Source organism: Sciurus carolinensis, chromosome 6 (assembly GCF_902686445.1).
Source record: "Sciurus carolinensis chromosome 6, mSciCar1.2, whole genome shotgun sequence".
In the NCBI taxonomy this organism is placed as follows: domain Eukaryota; kingdom Metazoa; phylum Chordata; class Mammalia; order Rodentia; family Sciuridae; genus Sciurus; species Sciurus carolinensis.
In genome coordinates this window covers 120,236,214-120,259,832 of record NC_062218.1, presented here as the reverse complement: position 1 = coordinate 120,259,832, position 23,619 = coordinate 120,236,214, and the positions used below count along the sequence as shown (strand labels likewise).

At 33.4% G+C, this 23,619-nt stretch overlaps 1 protein-coding gene across 5 annotated transcripts in view; it reads left to right on the top strand.

Annotated features, from left to right (window-relative positions):
- Positions 1-11,474, top strand: part of Dmxl1 (Dmx like 1) — a 160,205-nt gene extending 148,731 nt beyond the window's left edge. For all 5 annotated transcript variants that reach the window (XM_047554855.1, XM_047554854.1, XM_047554853.1 and 2 more), the window contains 5 exons: positions 2,181-2,273; positions 3,817-3,908; positions 4,825-4,877; positions 7,421-7,638; positions 9,313-11,474. In XM_047554855.1, the coding sequence (XP_047410811.1) occupies positions 2,181-2,273; positions 3,817-3,908; positions 4,825-4,877; positions 7,421-7,638; positions 9,313-9,537 (681 nt within the window). In that variant the 3' untranslated portion in view covers positions 9,538-11,474. The remainder of the gene's footprint in view (positions 1-2,180; positions 2,274-3,816; positions 3,909-4,824; positions 4,878-7,420; positions 7,639-9,312) is intronic.
- The last annotated feature ends 12,145 nt before the right edge of the window (positions 11,475-23,619 follow it).

The following is a 23,619-nucleotide window of genomic DNA, read 5'->3' as shown; positions in this document are numbered from 1 at the left end:
TAAGTTGGTTTCATAGCTTAGCCACTGAGAACTGAGATGCTATAAACGTTGATAAATGGGATAAATTGAAAACTGTTTATAAAAGGAAAAAAGCAGTTCATTGGAAGTACTGAATAGCAGAACAGAAATAGTTAAAAATCATGTTATGATTGGGAAGCACAAAGTAAGAAATTATTCTATGATAAAAATATCTCAGAAAACGTTCTAAAAGAAGAAAAAAAAACAAAATAATGAAAGAGAAGCAATATTCAAAGAAATAAAGAATAATTCTCCAAAGAATAGATAAAGAACCTGCCAAGTACTATGTAGAAGTATTGAAAAATAACATATATTCACATACATCCTGGTTGTTTTGTTGCTGGGTATTTTTTATTTGAAGGATAAAGAAAAATACTATAAGCTCCATAAGAAGGAGTGGGGGACATAAATGGTTACTTACAACCTCCACCTTTCAAACTAATGGTATCAGCTCACTCAAAGATTAATTTGACAGTAGAGCATTATTGATACCCATCCAAACTATTAAGTCAATGACATAATACACGTGTCCCCTTTCTGAAGAACATACCTAGATCTACTTCAGAAAACTGAATAAGCAAGAAATATGAATCTTGGAAAAATACCAGTAGAAACTGTGGGTTAATATTACTAATGTTAGCCCTAATAATTTTTAATGGACCAATAATTTAATAGAGTAATAGACTAAGAATAGGAATAATTTTTGAAGAGTCTGTGCATAGTCAATAACCTTCACTAATAATTGAACTGCAAATTAAAATCAAAGTTTTTTTCCTGATAAAATGGACAAGCCAGGCATGGTGGTACAGGTCTATAATCCCAGTGTCTTGGGAGGTTAAGGCAAGAGGATCTTGAGTCCAAAGCCAGCCTCAGCAAAAGTGAGGCACTAAGCAACTCAGACCCTGTCTCTAAACAAAATACAAATATAGGGTTGGGGATGTGTCTCAGTGGTCAAGTGCCCCTGAGTTCAATCCCCAGTTCCCCCAAAATAAATCAGTAAATCAAATAAAATTAACAAATGTTTCTTTTTTTTTTTTTTGCGGTGCTCGGGATTGAACCCAGGGCCTTGTGCTTGCAGGGCAAGCACTCTATCAACTGAGCTATATCCCCAGCCCACAAATGTTTCAAATTTTAATCCAGCATTAATTTTTAAAAAAAGGTGTAAATTCATATTTCCACTTAGAATTTAATTTTGCCTTCATCTATCAATTTTAAATGACAGTCTTTGACCAAGCTTTCCCATTTCTAAATAACTGTCCTACATAATTATGAAAAGGCATATATGTATAAAATGTTTAAAACAGCACTTTTTATAATAGACTAAATTGTAAACTGTAAGGGAAAAGTACACAGCTAGATTTATGTCTTGATATGGAAATGTAATAAATGAAAATGTAACAATGGAATTATATATTACAATCCCATTTTTGTTTAAAAAAATGCTGTATATAAATGTTTGAATATTCATAGAAAGAAATCTTAAAGGAAATAGCATCAAATGGTTGAAGTAGGCATTGGATATGGAAGAAAAGAGAGGACAAGTGTCCAAAATAAACATTTGTTTTATTTATACACCTCACGTAAGCATACACTATTTTTAGAATCAAAAGAAAAAATATTTTAGCTGTCTTACTCATTCTAGAAGATCTTTACATACTCCCTTATTGAATTATGTTAATGTCTTCCCAATTAAAATTACTCTCAAGCTCCCATAGTAGAATTCTATTACTGTGACAATCCTTATTTTACTTTCTACTCTTACGTGTCTTTCTTGTTTTATGTTTCTGAAAGCCCTTATTTGGTCCTGTTCAGAAAAGTTTTCCATCTTACATGTGATAAAACGTGGCCATATATAAGTTTAATGTATTAATGTAATATTCTCTTTTTTGGAGTATTTATAGAAAATATACAGATGATGCTTTAGATTACTGTAATTAAATGGATATCTGATGTTTGTTTCCTTTCTGTCTACCCTGGCATATGTTTTAAACAGGAGCTAAAATGATACTTTTGAGTCATTTTGTCCATGAATAGGTGAAGTTAAAGTTTGAACAATATTTCAGTTTACTATTTAAGCAAAATGACTGTCACAATGAAGATAAGTATAAATCTGTGCTTTTGTACTAAACATTTTAAAAAATTTAAATATTTTTTTCTCTAAGTTTGGAATAGTTGATGCTGACGGATATTTAAGTTTGTATCAAACAAACTGGAAATGTTGTCCTGTTACTGGAAGCATGCCTAAGCCATACCTGGTAAGCCAAGACTTCCTACCTATATAATAAATTTGAATTTTAAAGAAAACAAGAATATATTTGAGACAAGAAATATTCAAGTGAATAAATAAAATCTGTTCAGTGTTATGTCCTCAAGTCACTTTATGTAGGCTCCTGACCTTTTATTTGTGAAAATTATTCTGTGAAACATAAAAATCCTTAGTCTCTGTTAATTTGAGTTAATATGTATACAACCAACATGATACCTCCAGAGACCCATGCAATGTATAGATTATTGGAACCCTTTTCTAACCTCATTAAGCGGCAGTTTCATACTACATAGAATGATTGACAGATCAGTGCATCTGATTTTTTTCCTGCATTTAGCTTCTCTAGGAACAAAGTAGAAAGGTTATTTTGTAACTTGTTTTATTATTTACTTGTTTTTCTATCTCCCCTCCACCCTTTTTTTTTTTTCCCCCGGGTGGCGTGGGAAATAAACACAGGTCTCATACATACTAGACTAGTGCTCTGCTACTGAACAATACCCACAGCCCATTCGTCTATCTCTTTTTAAACAAAATATTAAAATATCTCTATTCAATGCTATGTAGACTTAACCTTCTGTGGCTTCAAAGAACACTGTGTTTATATTTACTATATTCTTCAGTAAAGCCCTTTACAGAAGTAAGCAATACCTATCTGAAAGAAGTTAAGAATATAGTTATGATTCCAGTAATTGATCCAAAGTTAAATGCTGTAATATAATACTAAGTGAAAGCAAGCAAGTGAGGGTTGGTTAGGATACATTAAAAGAACATTAGGGTTTTTTTTTCCTTTATATTTTTACTAAGCCAACAAATTTAAACATAAAAATTTTGCTTCTTAAAGAGTCTGCCTTTTTTTTAATTGATTAACTTCCATAATTTATTGTTACTATTTGATAGAATGTTGAGAACTACTATAAATTTTCTAATTTTGGTGGTTTAGTCATTTTTATTCATAGATTTGAACAGTTTCTTCTAAGTTTAAATATTTCTGAAAAACATATCAGTTTAACAAAGGTAAGTCAAAGCTAATCTAAAATCCTGGTTTCTGTCTTTTCCTAAGACAGAAAATTTCACTAAATATACCAGAGGAAATATTTGAAGTTTAATCTCCTTATGTTTAACTTAGAAGTTTTGGTGAAACAAAAGTGAAGCACTTGGACATATGATGTAGCTCAGAGTAGAAGGGCTAGAGGGTGTAACTCAGTAGTGGTGCACTTGCTTGGCATGTATAAGGCCTTAGTGTTTGATCCCCAGCACCCAAAAAAAAAAAAAGAGAGAGAGAGAAAAATAAATAAATAAATAAATAAAGGTAAAGCAAATGTGATAAAATGTTTAAAATTGCTGAATCTGGGTGAAGGATATATGAAAGTTCTTTGTGCTACTTTTACAACTTTTCTGAAGTTCAGAGGATAAAAAGGCACAAAAGATTTAAGAAAGCTGTAAACTACATGATCACTTATTGAATAATACATCTACCTGGTTATGAAATTTTTAGTGACAACAGTAACATTTATTGTTTATAACCATTCCAGACTTGGCAGTGTCATAACAAAACAGCCAATGATTTTGTCTTCGTTAGTTCCTCCTCTCTGATAGCTACAGCTGGTCTTTCAACTGACAATCGGTAAGAGTTGATAGCTGAAACTGAAATGTATATATATAGCTGATTTTTTTATTGTTCTATATCCTTGCATCTCAAAAATAATTATGCCTTTAGGTATTTTTATTAAAAAGATATTACTTAGAATATTTTTAGTGTCCTACTTGTAAAGTTAGGGAGAAAAGCATTTGGTTATTAGTAAAATGAACATTTCTTTGCATTATTTCCTATGTATTTAAAAAGCTTGAGACAAAAATGGAGTCATTATTTATTGGTCATGTCATTTAGTTAACTTAGTTAATCCACATGATCTGTTAGGTAGATAGATATCACTTTCACAGCAAGAAAACAAGACATTCTAAAAGACTTAGTTTTCCAGTATCCTAATTCATAGCAGCCAACTTCCCTCCACCCTGCCCCTGCAAAAAACTAAATTCCCTCCTTCTTACTTAGAACAACTGAATTCTGAGGTCAAGGCTGAAGTTACTGAGCTTTTTATATTTATCTGTAAGGCCTCAGTTTGCACTAGAAACTGGATTTTAGAACTATGCAATCTTCAGCCCATCTTGCATAGAAATTCCTTGCATATATTGGTGCCTCTTTATATCAGAAGGAAGTTTTTCTTTGTGCTCAAGGAAGTTCAGTGTCTTTTTCCATTTGTCTATGTCATTTCAGCTGTTAAAGTAGTTTCTATATTCTATATTCTATATGTATTTATTGTAAGGACATGTTAAGCTAAAGTTACACAGTTTTATAAAATGTTAGTTTTTAGAGGTTTTATAAAACATCAGGTAAATTTGTTGGTTACTTGTGTTTGGTACTTTTATAAATTTAAGGACCTTTTTTGAGGGAGTCAGATGTTATTTTATTACATGAGACATACTTATTTTTTATTCTGTTAACTTTCTATGTCATTCAAAAAGTAATCTTTTTTTTCCAGAAACATATGTTTGTGGGATACTCTCGTAGCACCTGCCAATAGTTTAGTCCATGGTAAGTTTTAAAACCTTTCATAAATTTTTGAATTTAAGAAATTTATAAACTAAAAATGATTTAATAGATTTATTTTTAATAACACATGTATTTTTCAACTTTTAAGGTTTATTTTGCCCATGATGGCAGGATTTGGAAACAAAAAGATACACATAATTAATTAAATCTACCTAATACCTTGTTGAAGGAAAGTTGGATATAGATAATATAAAAAGTGTATGTCCTTATTTAGAATCTGATAGCCACAGGTCATTATTCTGAACATCAGTTATACCTAGTATTATGTCCCCTCTTTCCACTCCTATTCAGCATTGTATGGAAAGTCTTAACAGTAACACAAGAGAAATAAAAGGTATATGGATTGGAAGGGAAAGGTAACACTTTATAGACATCATGATTGTGTAGAAAATCTCAATCTACAAAAGAAACTTCTAGAACTAATGTGGGAATATAACAAGGTCACAATACAAGATGAATATACTATACTAAAGGTAGTTGCTTTCCTATGTACCAATAATGAACAAATGCAGTGTGAAATTTTAAAAACATTACCATTCATAATTACACCCAAAATAAGGAGGAACTGAGACATAAATCTAATAATATATACAGGGTCTGTACACAAGAAACTATAAAAATGATTAAAGAAATCAAAGATTATATACACAATGGAATATTATTCAACCATAAAGAATAATAGTATTATGACATTTACGGATAAATGGATGGAATTGGAGAATATTATGCTAAGTGAAATAAGCCAATCCCAAAAAACCAGAGGCCAACCATTTTCCCTGATACGTGGATGATGATATACAATGGGGGTGCGGGGATGAGAGAAGAATGGAGGAACTTTAGATTACGTAGAGGGAAATGAGAGGCGCAGGTACGAAAAATGATGGAATGAGACAGACATCACTACCTTATGTATATGTATGATTACACAAATGGTATGAATCTACAACGTGTACAACCATAGAAACGAAATGATGTACTCCATTTGTGTATAATGTATCAAAATGCAGTCTGTAAAAATTTTTTTTAATTTTTTAAAAAAGGAAATCAAAAAAGATCTACATTAATGGAGAGAGACTTTAGTTTTACAGATTTGAAGACTCAGTATTATTAAGATGTTGTTTCTTCCCAACTTTATAAATTCAATACAACCATGTTCAAATTCTCCTTTATCAATACCAAGAAACTGATAGCAGACTCTTACAGATACCAACTAACTGTTGTGAAGTTCATATGAAAAAAAAAAAAAAAAAAACACCCAAATACTGAAGAAAAACAGACTTGGAGGACTCACACTACCTGATTTCAAGATTTACTGTAAAGCTACAATCATCAAGACACTGTGGTATTGGCTTAAAAATAATTACTTAGGGCTAGGGTTGTAGCTCAGTGGTAGAATGCTTACCTGGCATATATGAGTCTCTGGGTTCGATTCTCAGCACCACATTAGTTCATTGACAATTAAAAATACGTATTTTTTAAAAAATAGTTACTTAGATCATGGAACAGATAGACACTCATACGTACATAGTAGACAGACCTTTGATGAAAGCACGAAGGCAACTTAATGAAAAAAAGGATAATACCTTCAACAAGTAGTGTTAGAACAATTGAATGTTGATGTGTTTAAAAAAAAAAAAATGAACCTAGGTAGAGACCTCACATTTCACAAAATAGTTCAAAGTGGATCATAGGACTTACATGTAAAATGCAAACACTTTGAGTTTGATGGTGAGTTTTTATTTATTTTTTAACTTATTTTTTGATGATGAGTTTTTAGATACAACACTAAATACACAAATTACCTTCTTCTCAATATTTGAATGGCAAATAAGCGTATGAAAAGATGATCAGCATGAATAATCATCTAGGAAATGCATGCTAAATTTGCTGTAAGATGCTGCTCTATACACCAAAATGGCCAAAATTAATTAATTAATGTTAAGTGTTGATGAGGAGGTAGAGAAACTGGAACCCTTTCATGTTACTGATAGAAGTATGTAATGGGAAACAACCACTTGGGAAAACTGGTAGGCAGTTTATAATAAAGTTAAAGACACCTAGCATGTCCCAGCTGTGTATATTGTTAGATATATACCCAAGAGAAATGAAAATGCATGTCTGTTAAAAGTCTTGTACATTAACGTTCTTAGCAGCTTTACTTATAATAGATGAAAATTGGAAATAACAAAGCTGTCCGAGAGGAAACTGTTAATACGTTTATGGTAGAGTACTATTCATCCACTATGACTGGTATGAAACCCAGCTCAACTTAGGTTCCCCCTCATCATGCCATGGCCAGAAAACTTTTTCTAGGAAATAAGCTGGGGCAGTTTTATGACTTGTTTCCCATCATTCAGGAATGGGAATGCCCAGTGATGTCCAATCTCTCAAATCATTTTTCCCCTATATTTCATTTGGCTTTTAAATTGTTTCAGGCAGGAAAACAAACCTGGTCTATTATTCCATCTTGGCCGTACTTAGCCATATTACTAAATGGGTTTAACATTTTTTCTTTTAACTTTCAGCTTTTACTTGCCATGATAGTGGAGCCACAGTTTTAGCATATGCTCCCAAACATCAGCTACTAATATCAGGTGGCAGAAAAGGTTTCACATGTGTATTTGACCTTCACCAACGACAACAAAGGCAGCTTTTTCAGAGCCATGATTCCCCTGTTAAAGCCATTGCTATTGATCCAACTGAAGAATACTTCGTTACAGGATCTGCAGAAGGCAATATAAAGGTAAACATGATTGATACCACAGAATCTACAAAATGAAAAAAAATTTTTGAGAAAGCTTAGGTCTTTAATCATTTTACAGTACCTGTCTCAAGTAATAGTAGTAGTATTTCAACAATGCTAATTGCTTTTTAAGAAATCCTTTGATAAATGAAATTACATTTGAAATTTTTCTTTTTTTTTAATTGCCTTAAAATATGCTTAACCATGCTTATGAAGTAACTTTTCTATGAAGATAAACATATCTCAGACATTAGAACTAGTCTTGCCTCCATATTCTGAGTTATATAATTTAATTCAATTTTTAGGTACTGAGTAATATACTGACATTTTCTTTTATACCACATTAGTCCCATTTTTTTAAACATAACAGTATCCAACCACTCAATCCTGAATGAAGAATTCTGAATGTACCTGGATAAGCCCTGTGCCTACCTGTCCTTTTCTAACTCTGTTGTGTTTACACTTATGTTGTTTAAAATGTTAAACAGTCTTGTTAAAAATGTTAAGGAACTTTATTAAAAGTGCAAATTGCAGAAATAGTTGTGAAGTTCAAGGTTCAGGAATGTGCATACTTAAACTGGTTTTTTTTTTGGAGGGTCCTGTGGCCTCATTTGGAAATGCATAAATCAGTGTAGACTAGTCTCCATGTTATTTTAGTGGTCAGCAACCCTAGACTTGAGGGGTCTGGTGTTTTAGAATTCATTAAGCAATTAGCATATTTAGTGCAATAAGATGGACTTCTTTGTTAAAACTGCTAAAAAAAAAAAAACTAGAGCTGTAGAAGAGTAAAAAATTGAAAATGTAAATTGTATTTAGAAACCATAATTTAATAAATTCATGTATAGAATAGTATGAATTAACCAATTTCTTTAATTTTTTTTCTAAATAAAATCAGGATATAAATTAGTTTCCCTAAATCTAAAATAGAAGTTCTAACACTATGTAAGTCCTTCACATAAGTGAAGGTACTTATAATTTGCTTTAGAAATAAATATTTATTTTGATATGGGCTAAAAAAAGAAAATCACAGTAAGTATTCTAAAGTTTTAAGAACTGATTTTTGTCTTGTAGTTAAAGCATAGCTTGCCATGGCTTTTTGGTGTTTTCCTCTTTTCAGCTGTTGTGATCCCAAGGTACTCAGTAGTACAAAAATGGAACTATTCCACTATACATCTGCAGAGCAAAAGCTCTGCTGAGGGATAGAAAACTGATTTGCATCTCTGGAATATTAAAAGTTTCTGTGGCTTTGTACACTTAACCTTCATATACCTAGGTTTTCTCATCTCTAAAGCAAGTTAATAATATTTATTTATTGGATGGGTTTTTAAGTATTTAATAACATGAAGCAGTTGGTAAATAGTAATGTCTTATACTAAATCAAAGTGCTATTATCTTGGAGCTGGGGATGTGGCTCAGTGGTGGAGCACTTGCCTAGCATGTGTGAGGCACTGGGTTCAAGTCTCAGAACCAATAAATAAATAAAATAAAGGTATTCTGTCTGTCTACAACTAAAAATAAATTTTTCAAAGTGCTATGATTTTATGGCTACATGGATTTTCTCCACCTTCATTTTAGAAATTCTTTATCTGGAAAGGAAGACAGACCTGAAATTTTCATTAGGATTCTTAAGGTAATTATCAACCCAATTTTCATTTTGTTCTTAATGTTTTACAGATTTGGAGTCTTTCTACTTTCAGCCTTCTCCACACTTTTATCAATGAACATGCTCGGCAGTCCATTTTTAGAAATATTGGAACCGGAGTGATGCAAATTGAGACAGGACCAGCAAATCACATTTTCTCTTGTGGCGCTGATGGAACAATGAAAATGAGGATATTGCCAGATCAGTTTAGCCCTTTAAATGAAGTGTTAAAAAATGATGTGAAATTTATGCTGTAATATTTTTCAAAAAAAGGTGTATAATTTATTACCTATTTGATGGAAGTTGCCAATAGATGTCATGTACAGTAATCATTCTCTATACCACAAATAAGCTAATGCTTTATTGTTTTCATGTTTATTTTATGGAGCTTTGCCCTTGATGCACTGATGCCTTAAAAATTAACAGAATCATTCAGAATTAGATTATATTGCCTAAAGTAGATAGAATATGTAAGTAATGCTGTCATAATACATATTTATAGTATGGTGTAGTGAATATGTCATAGTGTTAAAGGAGTTTTGTTTTCTTATTGTTGATTGACTCTTCTGCAGATATCTCTGCATAAATTTCTTTGAGAGTAAAAATACCCTTTAAGTAATGGCAGTTGCACACAATAACTCATCACTTAATGAACCACACTCTTAGTTCCTTTATCAGACATGTACATCTCAAACTCTTTTCTTCTTAGTGATAGATTGGTATTTGAGTTAACAACTAAATAACATTTTATTCCTTTAAAACTGTCATTGGAACATAAATGATAAATAAGCCAAATGATTCATTATGTGAAGTTTTCATCAGTTACCCCTCTAAAGCCCAAATTGTGTGTATGTAAATGTATTTGTGTGTACATATATATGTGTGTGTATGTGTATGTGTATATATATATATATCTTACACATCTTATTTGAACTTCCTTTGTATATATATAAGCAAAAACTACATGTCTTTTCCTGTGTTTTGTGCCATAACAACAACTGCCACCAGAATAACAACTTTTTTTTGCAACTTTTCATTTAAAAAATTTTTTTAAATTCCATTCTAATTTTCAAATAAATTTCCAGATAACTTCCAAGATTATTTTAAAGATTACATAGCCAAGTAAGTCTTAGTAGGCAATAAAGATTCTGTGTTGGCACATGTAAAATACTTAAAAATTTATCAATTTGTCAGAAGATATTTGAGCATCTACAGAAGTTTTACTTAAATTTTATCTTTATTTCTTATTTTTTAGGTGCTTTTTAGTCTCAATATTCTGAAAACGTTATAGCAGTGTTTTTAGAAATAAATGTGAAAAGAGTCAAATTAGTATTTACAAATGTAAAATACCCTCCAGACCTATTATTAATAGAAAATAAACTAAACATTATATTTTATTATTTTTGCCAAAATATATTATTTTATTATAAAATATGACCAAAATATTTAAAATGCACAATACTTTAACTTAAGTATGCTTTCTCTGTTTCATGTGATACCTTTTCTGATTCAGAATTATAGAGAACTTGATAAATACTTGATTTTAACCAATGAGACTGGATGCAAAGGGGACTATGTGTTTAAGAGAAACTGTATAATAAATATTTAGCTTGAATTTATTTTGTTCAATAGGAACTATAAATTAAGAGCATTTTTATGTAATGAGATATGGACAACTATTATCTTGGAAATTAAACTGTCAAAGCAAAGAAATGAAGGGCTGGTAAAATGAATTTTGTAATATCCTCAGGATACTTTTATCATAAAAGTATATTGTTAAAGATTTTGTAAATTGTATTTCATAATTTTAAATGTATTGAGCAAGTTGCAGTGAAAACACTGTCATTATGTAGTGAGAGTTTATAAACCTGTACCTATAAATTGTGCAATAACAATATATTACTATTTTGTCATGGAGAAATCTGTGACAGCATCGCAAACCAATATTATTGTTTGGTGTAGTTAAGCATAAGTTATTTTTCAGTAATTTCTTCACAAATCAAGATTCAAAAGGCTATAAACACTTTCAATGAGATAGAAAATTTACTATTGTGCTTATTAGAACAAAAGGCATTGGGGATGAGCTATTAATAGTATTTTAATTGAGGGTTTATATGAATAACCATAAATTATGTAAGCCCATATGTATTTACATCCAGAGTCATAATATTTTAAATAAACAATCATGCAGTGACTTATTTTGGCATGCTATTGTTTTAAGTAATATTTCTGCCAATTTAGTTGACTTTAAATATGTGACATTTTAAAATGGAGAATTTCTGTATTTACATGTGGTTAATGTAGGGAGGATTGAATAACCTTCTCAGATACTCTTTTCTTCTTTTCTTACAGTTGTTTCCACCTAATAGGAAAGCATTTATCTAGAAAAATAGGAGGGGCCTGGGGTTGTGACTCAGCACTCAAGTGCTTGTCTAGCATGTGTGAGGCACTGGGTTTGATCCTCAGCAACACATAAAAAATAAGTAAAAGTATTGTGTCCATCTACAACTAAAATAAAATACATTAAAAAAAAAAAAAAAAAAGACCAGAGGGCTGGGAATGTAGCTTAATGGTAGAACACTTGCCTTGAATGTGTAAGGTTCTGGGTTAAATATTAGAAAGAAAAAAAAGAAGAAGAAGAAGAAAAAGAAGGAAAAAAAAGACGGGAATAAAAATAGTTGAAATGGGGCGGAGGTTGTGGCTCAGTTGTAGAGCGCTTTCCTGGCTTGTGTGAGGCCACTGGGTTTGATTCTTGGCACCATAATAAATAAATGTTCATCAACAACTAAAAAATATTTTTTAAAAAATAGCCAAAATGTATATATAGGTATAAAGGAATATGCTTATGTAAAATTTCATTATCCATATGTATATGAAATGAGAACTCAAAATACATTGTTTAATTCTGTTTTATGAGAATTTGGTTGTAAGATTTCACAGTACTACTGCAAGTCTCATTTTCTGAAATGTAGAATTTTTCTTAACTAGCACTGAGACAGTCACCTTCATCCTCCATTTTTGGTCCCCCACTTTTTTTTTTTTTTAAGTTTCTTAAAAGTTTGCAGAAATTTCTCATGTTGGTCTCAGCAATAGAAATGATACAAAGATACACATTTAAAGAAATGCCTTATACAAATTTAGGGCAGGAATTATGTTTTAACAGGTTTATAAACCCAGGCAGACATATTTCACTAAACAAAAAAAAGAATGTCATATGACAGGAAATCATAGTCAAAGTTAAAAGTAGACCAAAAGAAATACTTTATGGTGATAGGAAATATGTCAGTGTTCCTATATACAAAGTAACTTGAATTTTTTGGAGAAGGGTCAAACTGAATAGGTATTTCCCAAAACAGGACATTGGAAAAAATTAACCGTCATAAAGTATGTTCATCCTTATTAGTGGTTAATAGAATGTTAAGGGAAAAAAGCAGATACCACTTTACCACTTTGCAAATAGTGTGCTTTTTATAAACTGAAGTTTTGTGGTAAGTGTATTTGCTTTCTAATGATTTATGCTCACTTCATCTCACATTTTAGCAATTCTCATAATCATAATTTATATCATTGTGATTAGTGTCTTTGATGTTACTGTTATTGTTTTGGGATACTTAAAACTACACCCATATAAGACTGCAAACTTAACAAATGCATTTATTCTGACTGCTCTACCAAGGCTATTCCCCTGTCTCTCTCCCTCTCCTCAAGGGCTCTCTATTCACCGAACCAAAAAGTGCTACTCCAGTGAACACATGAATTTTAAGAAAGTAAAACAACCTTCTTGCTGACACGGAAAAAGTTATTATTCTGAGTAGAAGATCAAACCAGCCACATTTCCTTAAACCAAAACCTAATCTGGAACAAGGCCCAGACTTCAATTTTCTTGAAGGCTCAGAGAGATGAGAAAGCTGCAAAAGAAAAGTTTGAAACTAGCAGAGGTTGCCCTGTGAACTTTAAGGAAGGAAGCCATCAGCAACAAATGCTGATAATAGAAACTGCAGTGAGTTATCCAGAAGATTTTGCCAAGACTGATGAAGGTGGCTTCACTAGGCAGATTTGCAGTGTTGATAAAATAGCCTTATATTGGAAAAAAGATTTCATCTAGGACTTTGAAAGCAAGAGAGGAGAAATCAATGCTTGTCCTCAAAGCCCGGGCTGATTTTCTTGTTAGAAGATAATGCAACTGGCAGCTTTAAATTGAAACCAGTGCTCATTTACTCTTCTGAAAATCCTTGATGAAACCCTTAAAAATTATACCAAATCAACAAAAAATAATAAAATTATACCAAATCTACTCTGCCTATGCGCTATAAAATGGAACAATGAAGACTGACTACAGCACATCTGCTTAAAAGATGATATACTGAATATTTTAATCCCACTTTTGAGATTTGCTGGTCTGGAAAAAAAACAGTCTTCAAAATATTGCTACTATTGACAATGCACCTAATCACTTAAGAGCAAGATTAATGTCATTTTCATGCCTGCTAACACTACATTAATTCTGCTAACCATGAATCAAGGAATAGTTTTTTGTTTTTTGTTTGTTTGTTTGTTTGTTTATATGCGGTGCTGAGAATCCAACCCAGTGCCTCACACATGTTAAGCAAGCACTCTTAAAACTGAGTTACAACCGCAGCCCTCAAGGAGTAGTTTTGACTCTCAAGACTTATTATTTAAGAAACACATTTTGTAAAGCCTATAGCTTCTGTAGGTAGTGATTTGTCTGATAGATTTGGACTGGGCAAAGTAAATTGAGAGTCTTCTAGAAAGGCTTCACCATTCTAGATGTCATTAAGAACATTTGTGATAAGAGATCAAATGTCAACATCAGTAGGAGTTTAGAAGTGGATTCCAACCCTCGTGAATGACAGTGGTTCAAGACTCCAGTGGTGGAAATAACTGCAGGTATAGCAAAAAATAGAGAATTAGAAGTGGAACCAAAAAAAGTGACTGAATTGCTGCAATCTTATGGTAAAACTTAACACATGAAAAGTTGCTTCTTGTAGAAGAGCGAAGTGGTTTCCTGAGGTGAAATCCACTCCTGGTGAAAATGCTGTGAACAATGAAAATACAATGGATTTTGAATATTACATAAATTTAATTGATGAAGCCAGTGGCAGGATCTCAGAGGATTGACTCTGATTTTGACTCCCAAGTTCTGTGGGTAAACATCAAACAGCATCACATGTAACAGAAATCTTTCATGATAGGAAGAGTTAGTTGACGTAGAAAACTTTATTTTAATCTTAAGAAATTCCTGCCAGGCGTAGTGGTACTCACCCGCAAGTATTACAGTGACTTGGGAGGCTGAAGCAGGAGTATTGCAAGTTCAAAATCAGCCTCAGCAACCTAGCAAGGCCCTAAGCAACTCAACAAGACCAAAATTCCTACAGATACCTTAGCCTTCAACACCCACTACTGTGATCAGTAAGCAGCCACTGACTTCAAGGCAAGACTCTTCATCAGTGAAAAAATTAAAACTCACTGAAGAAACAGGTAATCATTAGCACGTTTAGCACGAAAATGTTTTAAGATGTATGCATTTTTAGATAATGCTATTATTGCACAATTAATAGGCCACAGTATAGTATAAACATAACATATATGCACTGAGAAACCAAAACATTCATGTGACTGGCTTTATTGTGGTCTGGAGACAAATCTACAGTATTTCTAAGATATGCCATAATATCATAATCATTTATATAATCATAATATCATAATATAATATCATTTTTCATAACATTGATATAAGGTCATAACACTGAAAGCATCCATTTTGGTGAAGATGCAAGGAAACGCACACACTCAAATAGTTCTGCTGGCAGAACTACAAAGTGCTACAAAATTACCTGGGTGTGTATTAAAATTGAATACACATTGTCAGTGAACAGCTAATTTGGAGAAATTATACTATAAGAAAGCACTCATTAATAAAATTATGTACACAGATATTTATTGAAACATCTGAAGGAAAGCTAGAGATAATCTAAATGATTATCAGTAGGCAAATGATTGAATAAATTGTGGTACATCCACATAATGGAATATTGTCTCAACACTAAATGTTAGATATGTATCTTTTAACCTGAGAAGAGGTTGATGAGAAAAATAGAGCACAAAGTAGAAGCATTAATATCCCATATTGTTGGGGGATTTTTAGTGTTATAATTATGTTGAACAGAGAAATATGTCTGGAAAAATAATACACTTTTGTTTAAAAAGTGATAGAAGGAACGTATTTCTAAATTCCTTTTAGCCTCTCTCAGTAAAGTAACACCAAAGATAGTTTTGTCAGTATACGTTGCGGAGGGGGCTTAATTTTTATATCAAATAGAATTTAATGACTTTGGGAGTTGTTCAGTTGACTAAAATGGTCTTGGGTCAGAAACAATTCTTTGAATTGTTTTCAATGCTTGAATTTAAGTTGAAAGATTAAAATATTGCTCTTTTGAGTAATGTGAAAAGGTGATCATAAATTATGTAAATGTGTTGCTTAGTCTTTTAGAAATGCTTATAGATTTCAATACAATTTTCAAAGCAAAATCTATCTTTGAACTTTTTGAGACATTATTTTCTACTTGATTTTCTCTACTGTGTTTACGATGTGTAATTCAGGGAGCTGGATGCTGAGTTAGAGCATCGCATGGGTTTTATAAGACTCAGACAAAAACACTTTCTTAAGTTCTCCCACTGCAAATACAAATGAGTCATAGAAATGATTGTCAGCTGGGTGTGGTGGCACATGCTTGTAATCCCAGTGATTCCAGATACAGAAGCAGGAGTATCAGGAGTTCAAGCCAACTTCAGCAACTTAGCAAGGCCTTTAGCAACTTAATGAGACCCTGTCTCAAAATAAAAAATAAAATGGGCTGGGGACGTGGCTCAGTGGCCAAGCACCTTGGGTTCAATCCCTGGTACAAAAAAGAAGAAATGATTGTCTACTCATTGTCTAGCTATGACCTACGTAACAGAACTCAACCAGTGTGGTATATTGTCCCTGGACGTGTGCTGAATTTGTTTCTTTTTAATTCTTGGGAATCTACTCAGTATTATTTCTAAAGATATTTTCTTTTTGAAGCCATACCTCATTTTCAATTTATTCTGTACATGAGGAAAGTTTTTTTTTTTTTTTTTTTTTTCAGAACTGGGAACTGAACCCATGGATGCTCTACTACAGAACTCCATCTCCAGTCCTTTTTATATTTTGAGGTATCTTGCTAGGTTGTCCAGGTTGACCTCAAACTTTTGATCCTCCTGCCTCAACTTCCCAAATTTCTGAGATTAAGGCATGTACCACTAAGCCCAACTAGGAAAGATAACTCTTAAAGTAGCATCTAGTTTTGTGTATTTTTGTTTTAGTCTGTGTTTTCCAGAAAATGCACCAAGTCACTATGGCCATTCAGACATGAAGATAACTTAGAAAATTACAATACTTATGATGTATTTTAGGACCCCATAAGGACCCTCTTAATGAGACCTTAATGGGAATAAATGCCCCAATATTCACACTAAAGAAAACTTCATGTGCAGGCAGTAGAGCTCTACAAATTAGGTACTTCTTTTGAGAATGAATTTCCACCACAGAGCCCCGCTTAGCAAGGTACATGCTTTTACCATGTGCTGTACATAAATTGCACAATCATTTACCATTGCCCTGAACCTTACAATCAAGTCTTAAGATTCTTGCAGAATAAAGATAGCCACCTAAATTTCAGATATTTTACACATCACTCCCCCCAGAAAGAACTATTCAAAGACCATTGCTAAGCATCTTAGGTGACAGAGAATGCAATAAACCTTAAATTGTACATATTAGGAAATAAATAAATATAACCCCAACCTCACACTACAAAAGAAAAAGATTTTTGGAAGTGGGATACACAGGAGTGCTGACGGATTCTACTGGTCGTGGTACAATATGAACTTAAATTCCGCAGAAGGTCTCATTTTGAATGGTGAAATAGAAGAGGATATAACTCTGGCTACTAAGGAATAGAAAATAAGAACTTAGGAATTGTACATCACCAGATAATGAAAGTTGAGAAATTAACTCTGGGAGAGAGGGAGGCATCAAGGGAGGAGATAGTGTCCCTTGGAGGCTTATTGATAAAGGGGGAAAAAGTTAATGTAAGTAAGGACCCTAATATCAAGTCAAATCCAAAAGAATTCAGGGGCACTGGACCACAGAGCCACATCTCCAGCCCTTTTTGTGTTTTATTGAGTTGCTTAGTGCCTCATTTTTGCTGAAACATGCTTTGAACTCGCAATCCTCCTGCCTCAGCTTCCCTAAGCGCTACTTTTTTAAAAATTAATTGCTCTTTACAAATAAAACACTGTGCTCCTGAACTAAAAATCATTAACATCTCCCCACCTCACCTTCTTGTCCATAGGAATATTTGCTACTGTGACTACATTTGCAGGGTTTGCACTGTGCAGAGGGGAAAATGCATCTCTATACAAGTTTACTATGATTTTTTTAAACATATAGAACGACTCCACAAATAAAGTCATAAAACAGGAAAATGGTAACTCAAAGCATTTCAACTTGTATTAAATATTAATGAAACTAGCAATGCATTTATAAAAAACAGGAATTGGTTATCCCAGGGCTGCAAGGTTGGTTCAACATCTGGAAAACAATAAATGTAATTCACCATATCAATAGACTTAAAGTCAAGAATCACATGATTATTTTGATAGATGCAGAAAAAGCATTTGATAAAATACAGCATCCCTTCATGCTCAAAACACTGGAAAAAATAGGGATAGTGGGAAAATTCCTTAACATTGTAAAGGCCATCTATGCTAAGCCCATGGCCAATATCATTCTAAATGGTGGAAAACTGAAAACATTCCCCCTAAAAACTGGAACAAGGCAGGGATGCCCTCTTTTACCACTTCTATTCAACATTGTCCTCGAAACTCTAGCCAGAGCAATTAGACAGACCAAGGAAATTAAAGGGATATGAATAGGAAAAGAAGAACTCAAACTATCCCTATTTGCTGATATGATTATGATTATATATTTAGAGGAACCAGAAAATTCCACCAGAAAACTTGTAGAACTCATAAGTGAATTCAGTAAAGTAGCAGGATATAAGATTAATGCTCATAAATCCAATGCATTTTTATGCATAAGTGATGAATCTTCAGAAAGGTTAGGAAAACTACCCCATTCACAATAGCTTCAAAAAAAATAAAATACTTGGGAATCGATTTAACAAAAGAGGTGAAAGACCTCTACAATGAGAACTACAGAATAGTAAAGAAAGAAATTAAAGAAAACCTTGGAAGATGGAAAGATCTCCCATGTTCTTAGATAGGCAGAACTAATATTGTCAAAATGGCCATACTACCAAAAGTGCTATACAGATTCAATGCAATTCCAATTAAAATCCCAATGACCTACCTTACAGAAATAGAGCGAGCAATCATGAAATTCATCTGGAAGAATAAGAAGTTCAGAATAGCTAAAGCAATCTTTAACCAGAAGAGTGAAGCAGGGGGTATTGCAATACCAAACCTTCAACTATACTACAAAGCAACAGAGGGATAAAAGCAATAGAGGGATAAAAGGGGTGGGAGGGGTGGCGGGGAGGAAAAAAAATAACAGAATGAATCAAAAACTATTACCCTGGGTAAATGTATGATTACACAAATGGTATGCCTCTACTTAATGTACAGAGAACCAAGATGTATCCCATTTGTTTACAATAAAAATGAATTAATAAAAACAGGAATTGGAATTTAAAGACTTACAGGAATGAACAGTAGGAAGATGGGTAACAAGACCTGCATGAATTCAGAAATGACACTGAAACAGGTAAACCTCATAAATTAAGACAATAATAAAAGGCCCAAGGGAGAATAGATATACTGGAAGCGCACAGAGAATAAGAAAAGAAGAAAAAAAATTGTAAAGAAAGTGACAGGTATTGAAAAAAGAGAAAAGTGTTTATTGAAGGGCAGGTCTTAGATGCAAACCCAGGAGCTGCAAGTGAGGGAGCAGAACTTTGAGTCAGGATTATTCTCAGGCCTTGAAACTGAATGGAATTTGCCCTGCTGATTTTTTGAAATTGCTTTTGGCAATATCTGGCACCAATAAAATAACTGGACATGAGAACACAGAAAATGTCACTCATACTCAGAGGACTATCTGTCAAAAGAAACAGACTCAATAATGACCAGCATAATTAGATTAATTTTAAAGGGTGTCATGCTTAAAACAATAATTATGTAGAGAAACTAAAGGGGGAAAACATAGTAAAAGGAGATGCTAAAAAAAAAATTATGGAAACTCCCAGACTTACAATGATTCAACTTCCAATATTTCTTTATAATATGTATTCAGTAGAAACCATGCTTTGAAATTTGGACTTGATATTTTCCCAGCCTAATGGTATGTGGCACATTACTCCCTCAAGATGCTCAGTCGTAAGCTAATCAAAGTGTCCTGTGCATGTTTCAGGAAGGCTGAGTTAAGCTATGATGTTCAGTAGGGTATATGTATTTAATGTGTTTTTGACTTACAGTATTTTCAGCTTAAGATGGGAATAGTGGGATGTAAACTTATCAAGTTGAGGTGCAACTGTATATTGAACTTGTAAAGCTGAAAATATATGAAATGAAAGTTTGCTGTATAGGGTTAATACTAAATTAGGCACTCTGGAAGAAAAGATCAAAGAATGTAAAGACAAGCTACTGAAGCTATCCAAGATAAGCAAAGAGACAAAAATTAGAGAAAAAAAATACAACACAAAGTAACATTGATCAGTTAATGGTGCTATAACATCTAGTGGTATGATTCATATACTTAGAATAGCAGAAGAGTAAGAAGGGGAAGAAAAAACACGTGAAACTTAAAATTTTTTAAATTTGATAAAAACTAAAAACCTGGAAATACAAGAAGCACAAAACCTCTAATACACCACTTCCAAGGCATATCATAATCAACTGCTGAAAAATCAGTGATAAAAAATGAGAAATACTAAATGCAGCCAGAGGGGGCCCACCCTGCAACAAACAAACAAAACAAAACAAAACTACCAAACGTTTTCTCTGAAACTATAAAAGTCAGGAAACAATGGAAAGATATCCTTAAACAGCTAAAGGGAAAACTGACAAACAAATCTATATTCTGCAAAAATAGTCTTTGAAAAAGGGGCAAAATAGAGCTTTTTTTTTCTGACAAAAGGAGCTAAACATTCTGTTGCCAGAAGATCTGAACTAGAAGCAATATTAAATGAAGTTCCTCAGACAAGAGCAAAAAACACCCAATGCAAACTTGGTTGTGCACTAAAAAATTGTGAACCCTAAATATAGCAAATAAGTGGGTAAATATAAAAAATATTTTCATGTTTTAATTTCTTCCAAAGACAATAGGAATTTTTTTTTTTTTTTTTTTTTTTTTTTTTTTTTTATTGTTCCAGCCCACTGTTTTGTCAATCTCAGGGCTTTAGATAACAAAGAGAACATCTCGGATACCGATGCAACTTGAACCCTGGTGGCATTGACTCTGAGTATTTCAGCTCATAGCTGACTGGTTAAATTATCAAACGTAGATGACCAATTATCAGTAAGGTAGACAGAGAGATTTTTAGATAACATAACCACAGAGCTAAGGTTATTATAAGCAATAGGGGTGACACACACTGCTCTTAAAGGATAAACACATCCCAGTCCCAAAAGTTCTTACAAGATATCCACTTATTCTCGTAGTAAGTCCACTCTTTGATTTACAAGGAGTATGCCTGCTGTTAGATGTTGGTTTAGGGTCTCTTTAGTCTGTAAGGCTGCAGCTGTATTTTCGGCCAAGTGATTGTTGTTGCTGTCTGTATGGTTGTGTCAATGCTGCTGCTGTGGTTGCAGCTGCCGCTGCAGAGACTGCTACCATGGCGACCACGGCTGCTGTGATGCCAAAATCTCTCCTGTTTCTTGATAGTAACACTGGCAATTCCGTATCTGTAACAGAGACTGGGACTGGTAGGAAGGTAGGAACACACATTAAGATTGCCAGCGGGAACCTAGAAGCATTCCAACATTGAGAGAGATAGCAAAAATCTGAAGTACAATTGAGAGAAGCAGTTGTTTCTTTAGTTAGCAGAAACATAAAAAGGGGAAACACACAAACTGGGATAGGTGGAAAGGTACATAATTGAACTGTTCCTCCTAAGAGACTAAAAAGAGGTTGTAAGTTAGTTCAAGGGGGGAAAGGCTATGAGAATCATGGTCATCAGGAGTATGTTCAGCATCTTCATTTTGTTGGTCTGAGTTACTTGTTGGTAGCGTTAACACTGGTCGAGTTAGTCGTTCAGGAACCCAGATAGGTGACGTTTTATCCTGTGGAAACACACAAACTGAGCCATGGCTCCAGTAAAGCACCGGGTCCGGGCCATTCCATTGTTCAGTAAGAACATCCTTCCATTTTACCGTCTCTCTATCATGTTGTTTATGATTGCCACGTCTCTCAGTGGCAGAGCGACCCTCATTATCCAGAGTTAAAAAATTCAAAATAAAGAGGTAAAGAGAAAGTTTATCTTTAGGGGACCTGAAGGTCTCCCCTATTCCCCCTTTTTGTTTATTTACAGACTTTCTTAGCACTTATTTAGACCCTCATGTATTTTATCACATAAGCACTTTCTTACCAAGAAACATTTTGTTTTTCACTAGATATATTTCCATATCTAGAACCTTTTATTTTTTTTCTTTCCTATCTGTTGACCTCTTTGTTCACATTCTGAAACAACTCTTATGAAATTTCTGAATTTAGATAAATTACTCTATTTTAACAAGATTAAATATTTTGTTATTTATAGTACTCTAATTGAAACACAGTTGAAATTTTAGAACCCTTTGTGTATAGAATTGTACCTGTTAGGACATAACTCTTAGTAACCTTGTTTTTAGTTTAGTGATGACACAAAACAATTTTCTGTACAAACACATTTGAGTAATCCCATGCATGTCAATTCTAATTCACTTATTTCTTAAAAAAAACCAAGATATTAGACAAGTGTCCTGAACAGTATTTGCCAGCTTTTTCTTGTTGGAGGAAAGTCCTAGAAAAATTGATGTTAGACATTTTATAAACATCAACATTATATTAGTTTGACCACCTAGAGACTTGCAAGTTATTTTCAAGACATTTTACTTCTATTAGTTTACCCAATTTAAATCAAACCTTTTTAAATCACGTGAATTAAAAATATTTGGATCCATTTTAAAATTTTAATTTTAGGAGCGCTCAGTTTTGATACAGACAAAACATGACATCAGACAGCACGACATACACATAACACAAAATCAAAGGCCTTGAAACTTTATAGGTGAATCTCCATTGCAATGTAACAGATGTTCAAAAACTAGTTGAATAAAAAAAAATAGAACTGATCAAAAAAGTCATGAGCTCAAAAAATATGTAGAATTCAAAAAAAAAACAAGAGTCCTGGAAAAATGAAGCAGCCATTAAGTACTTTAGTAAAGCACCATAAAATTCACTTTTGCTGGAGTTCAGGTAAGACTTTTGCTCTTTTTTTTTTTTTTTTTTTTCTTTTTCTTGGGTTTGAGACCGGTCTCCTACTGAGCCTTCAGGCTTTCTCTATTTACATTTCAATGTAAGCCTTGACTGAGATTTGGATCTGAAAGGGGATAAAATGTTCCAGCAGAAACTTGATGCCTAGGGCATTTTAACCCTTAATCCTGGTTAGTAATCAATTCAGGTTTGGACGCAGAAAATTGTGAAACAATTATCTCCCAATATTTGTGGGGACTGGGGCTACTATATCATACTCCTTACTAGGACATGCCACTGATGGTTGGGCTGGTTACTCCCTCCACACCGGCATATGTGGGACCTCATGGCAAGAGGACTAGGTGGGCTGGGTGGGGTGAAGTTGGAGGAGGAGAAGGAATTAAGAGGGGGAGAAGAAGGAGGCATTCGAGTTTGCAGGAAGAGCAGAGAAGCACAAGAAAGAAGAGACTTGAAGATAAGGAATCCCTTTCCATCTGCCCGCTCACTTGTGGAAGCTGTGTGCCAATATCTTTGGTAGCCACAATCCACCTTCCCATGGAGCAATCTTTCATCCCTGCACAGGCCAATTTGTTATCAGTAGTCATTCCTTCCCAAACTAACATTTTAACATTTACCGGGAGGACCATAAAGGGAGGGGGGAGGTTAGAGTCTGTGAGTTCTTGCCCAGTATCACAAAATGGCCACCGGGAAGATTTCCCGCCATCCGGAAGGAGGAGGGTGAGGGCTTTCATTGGAGTCTGATGTGGTCCCAGAATACAAGATGGCAGCAATGAGCCTCCCCGGGGCGGTAGTGGGCCTTCCC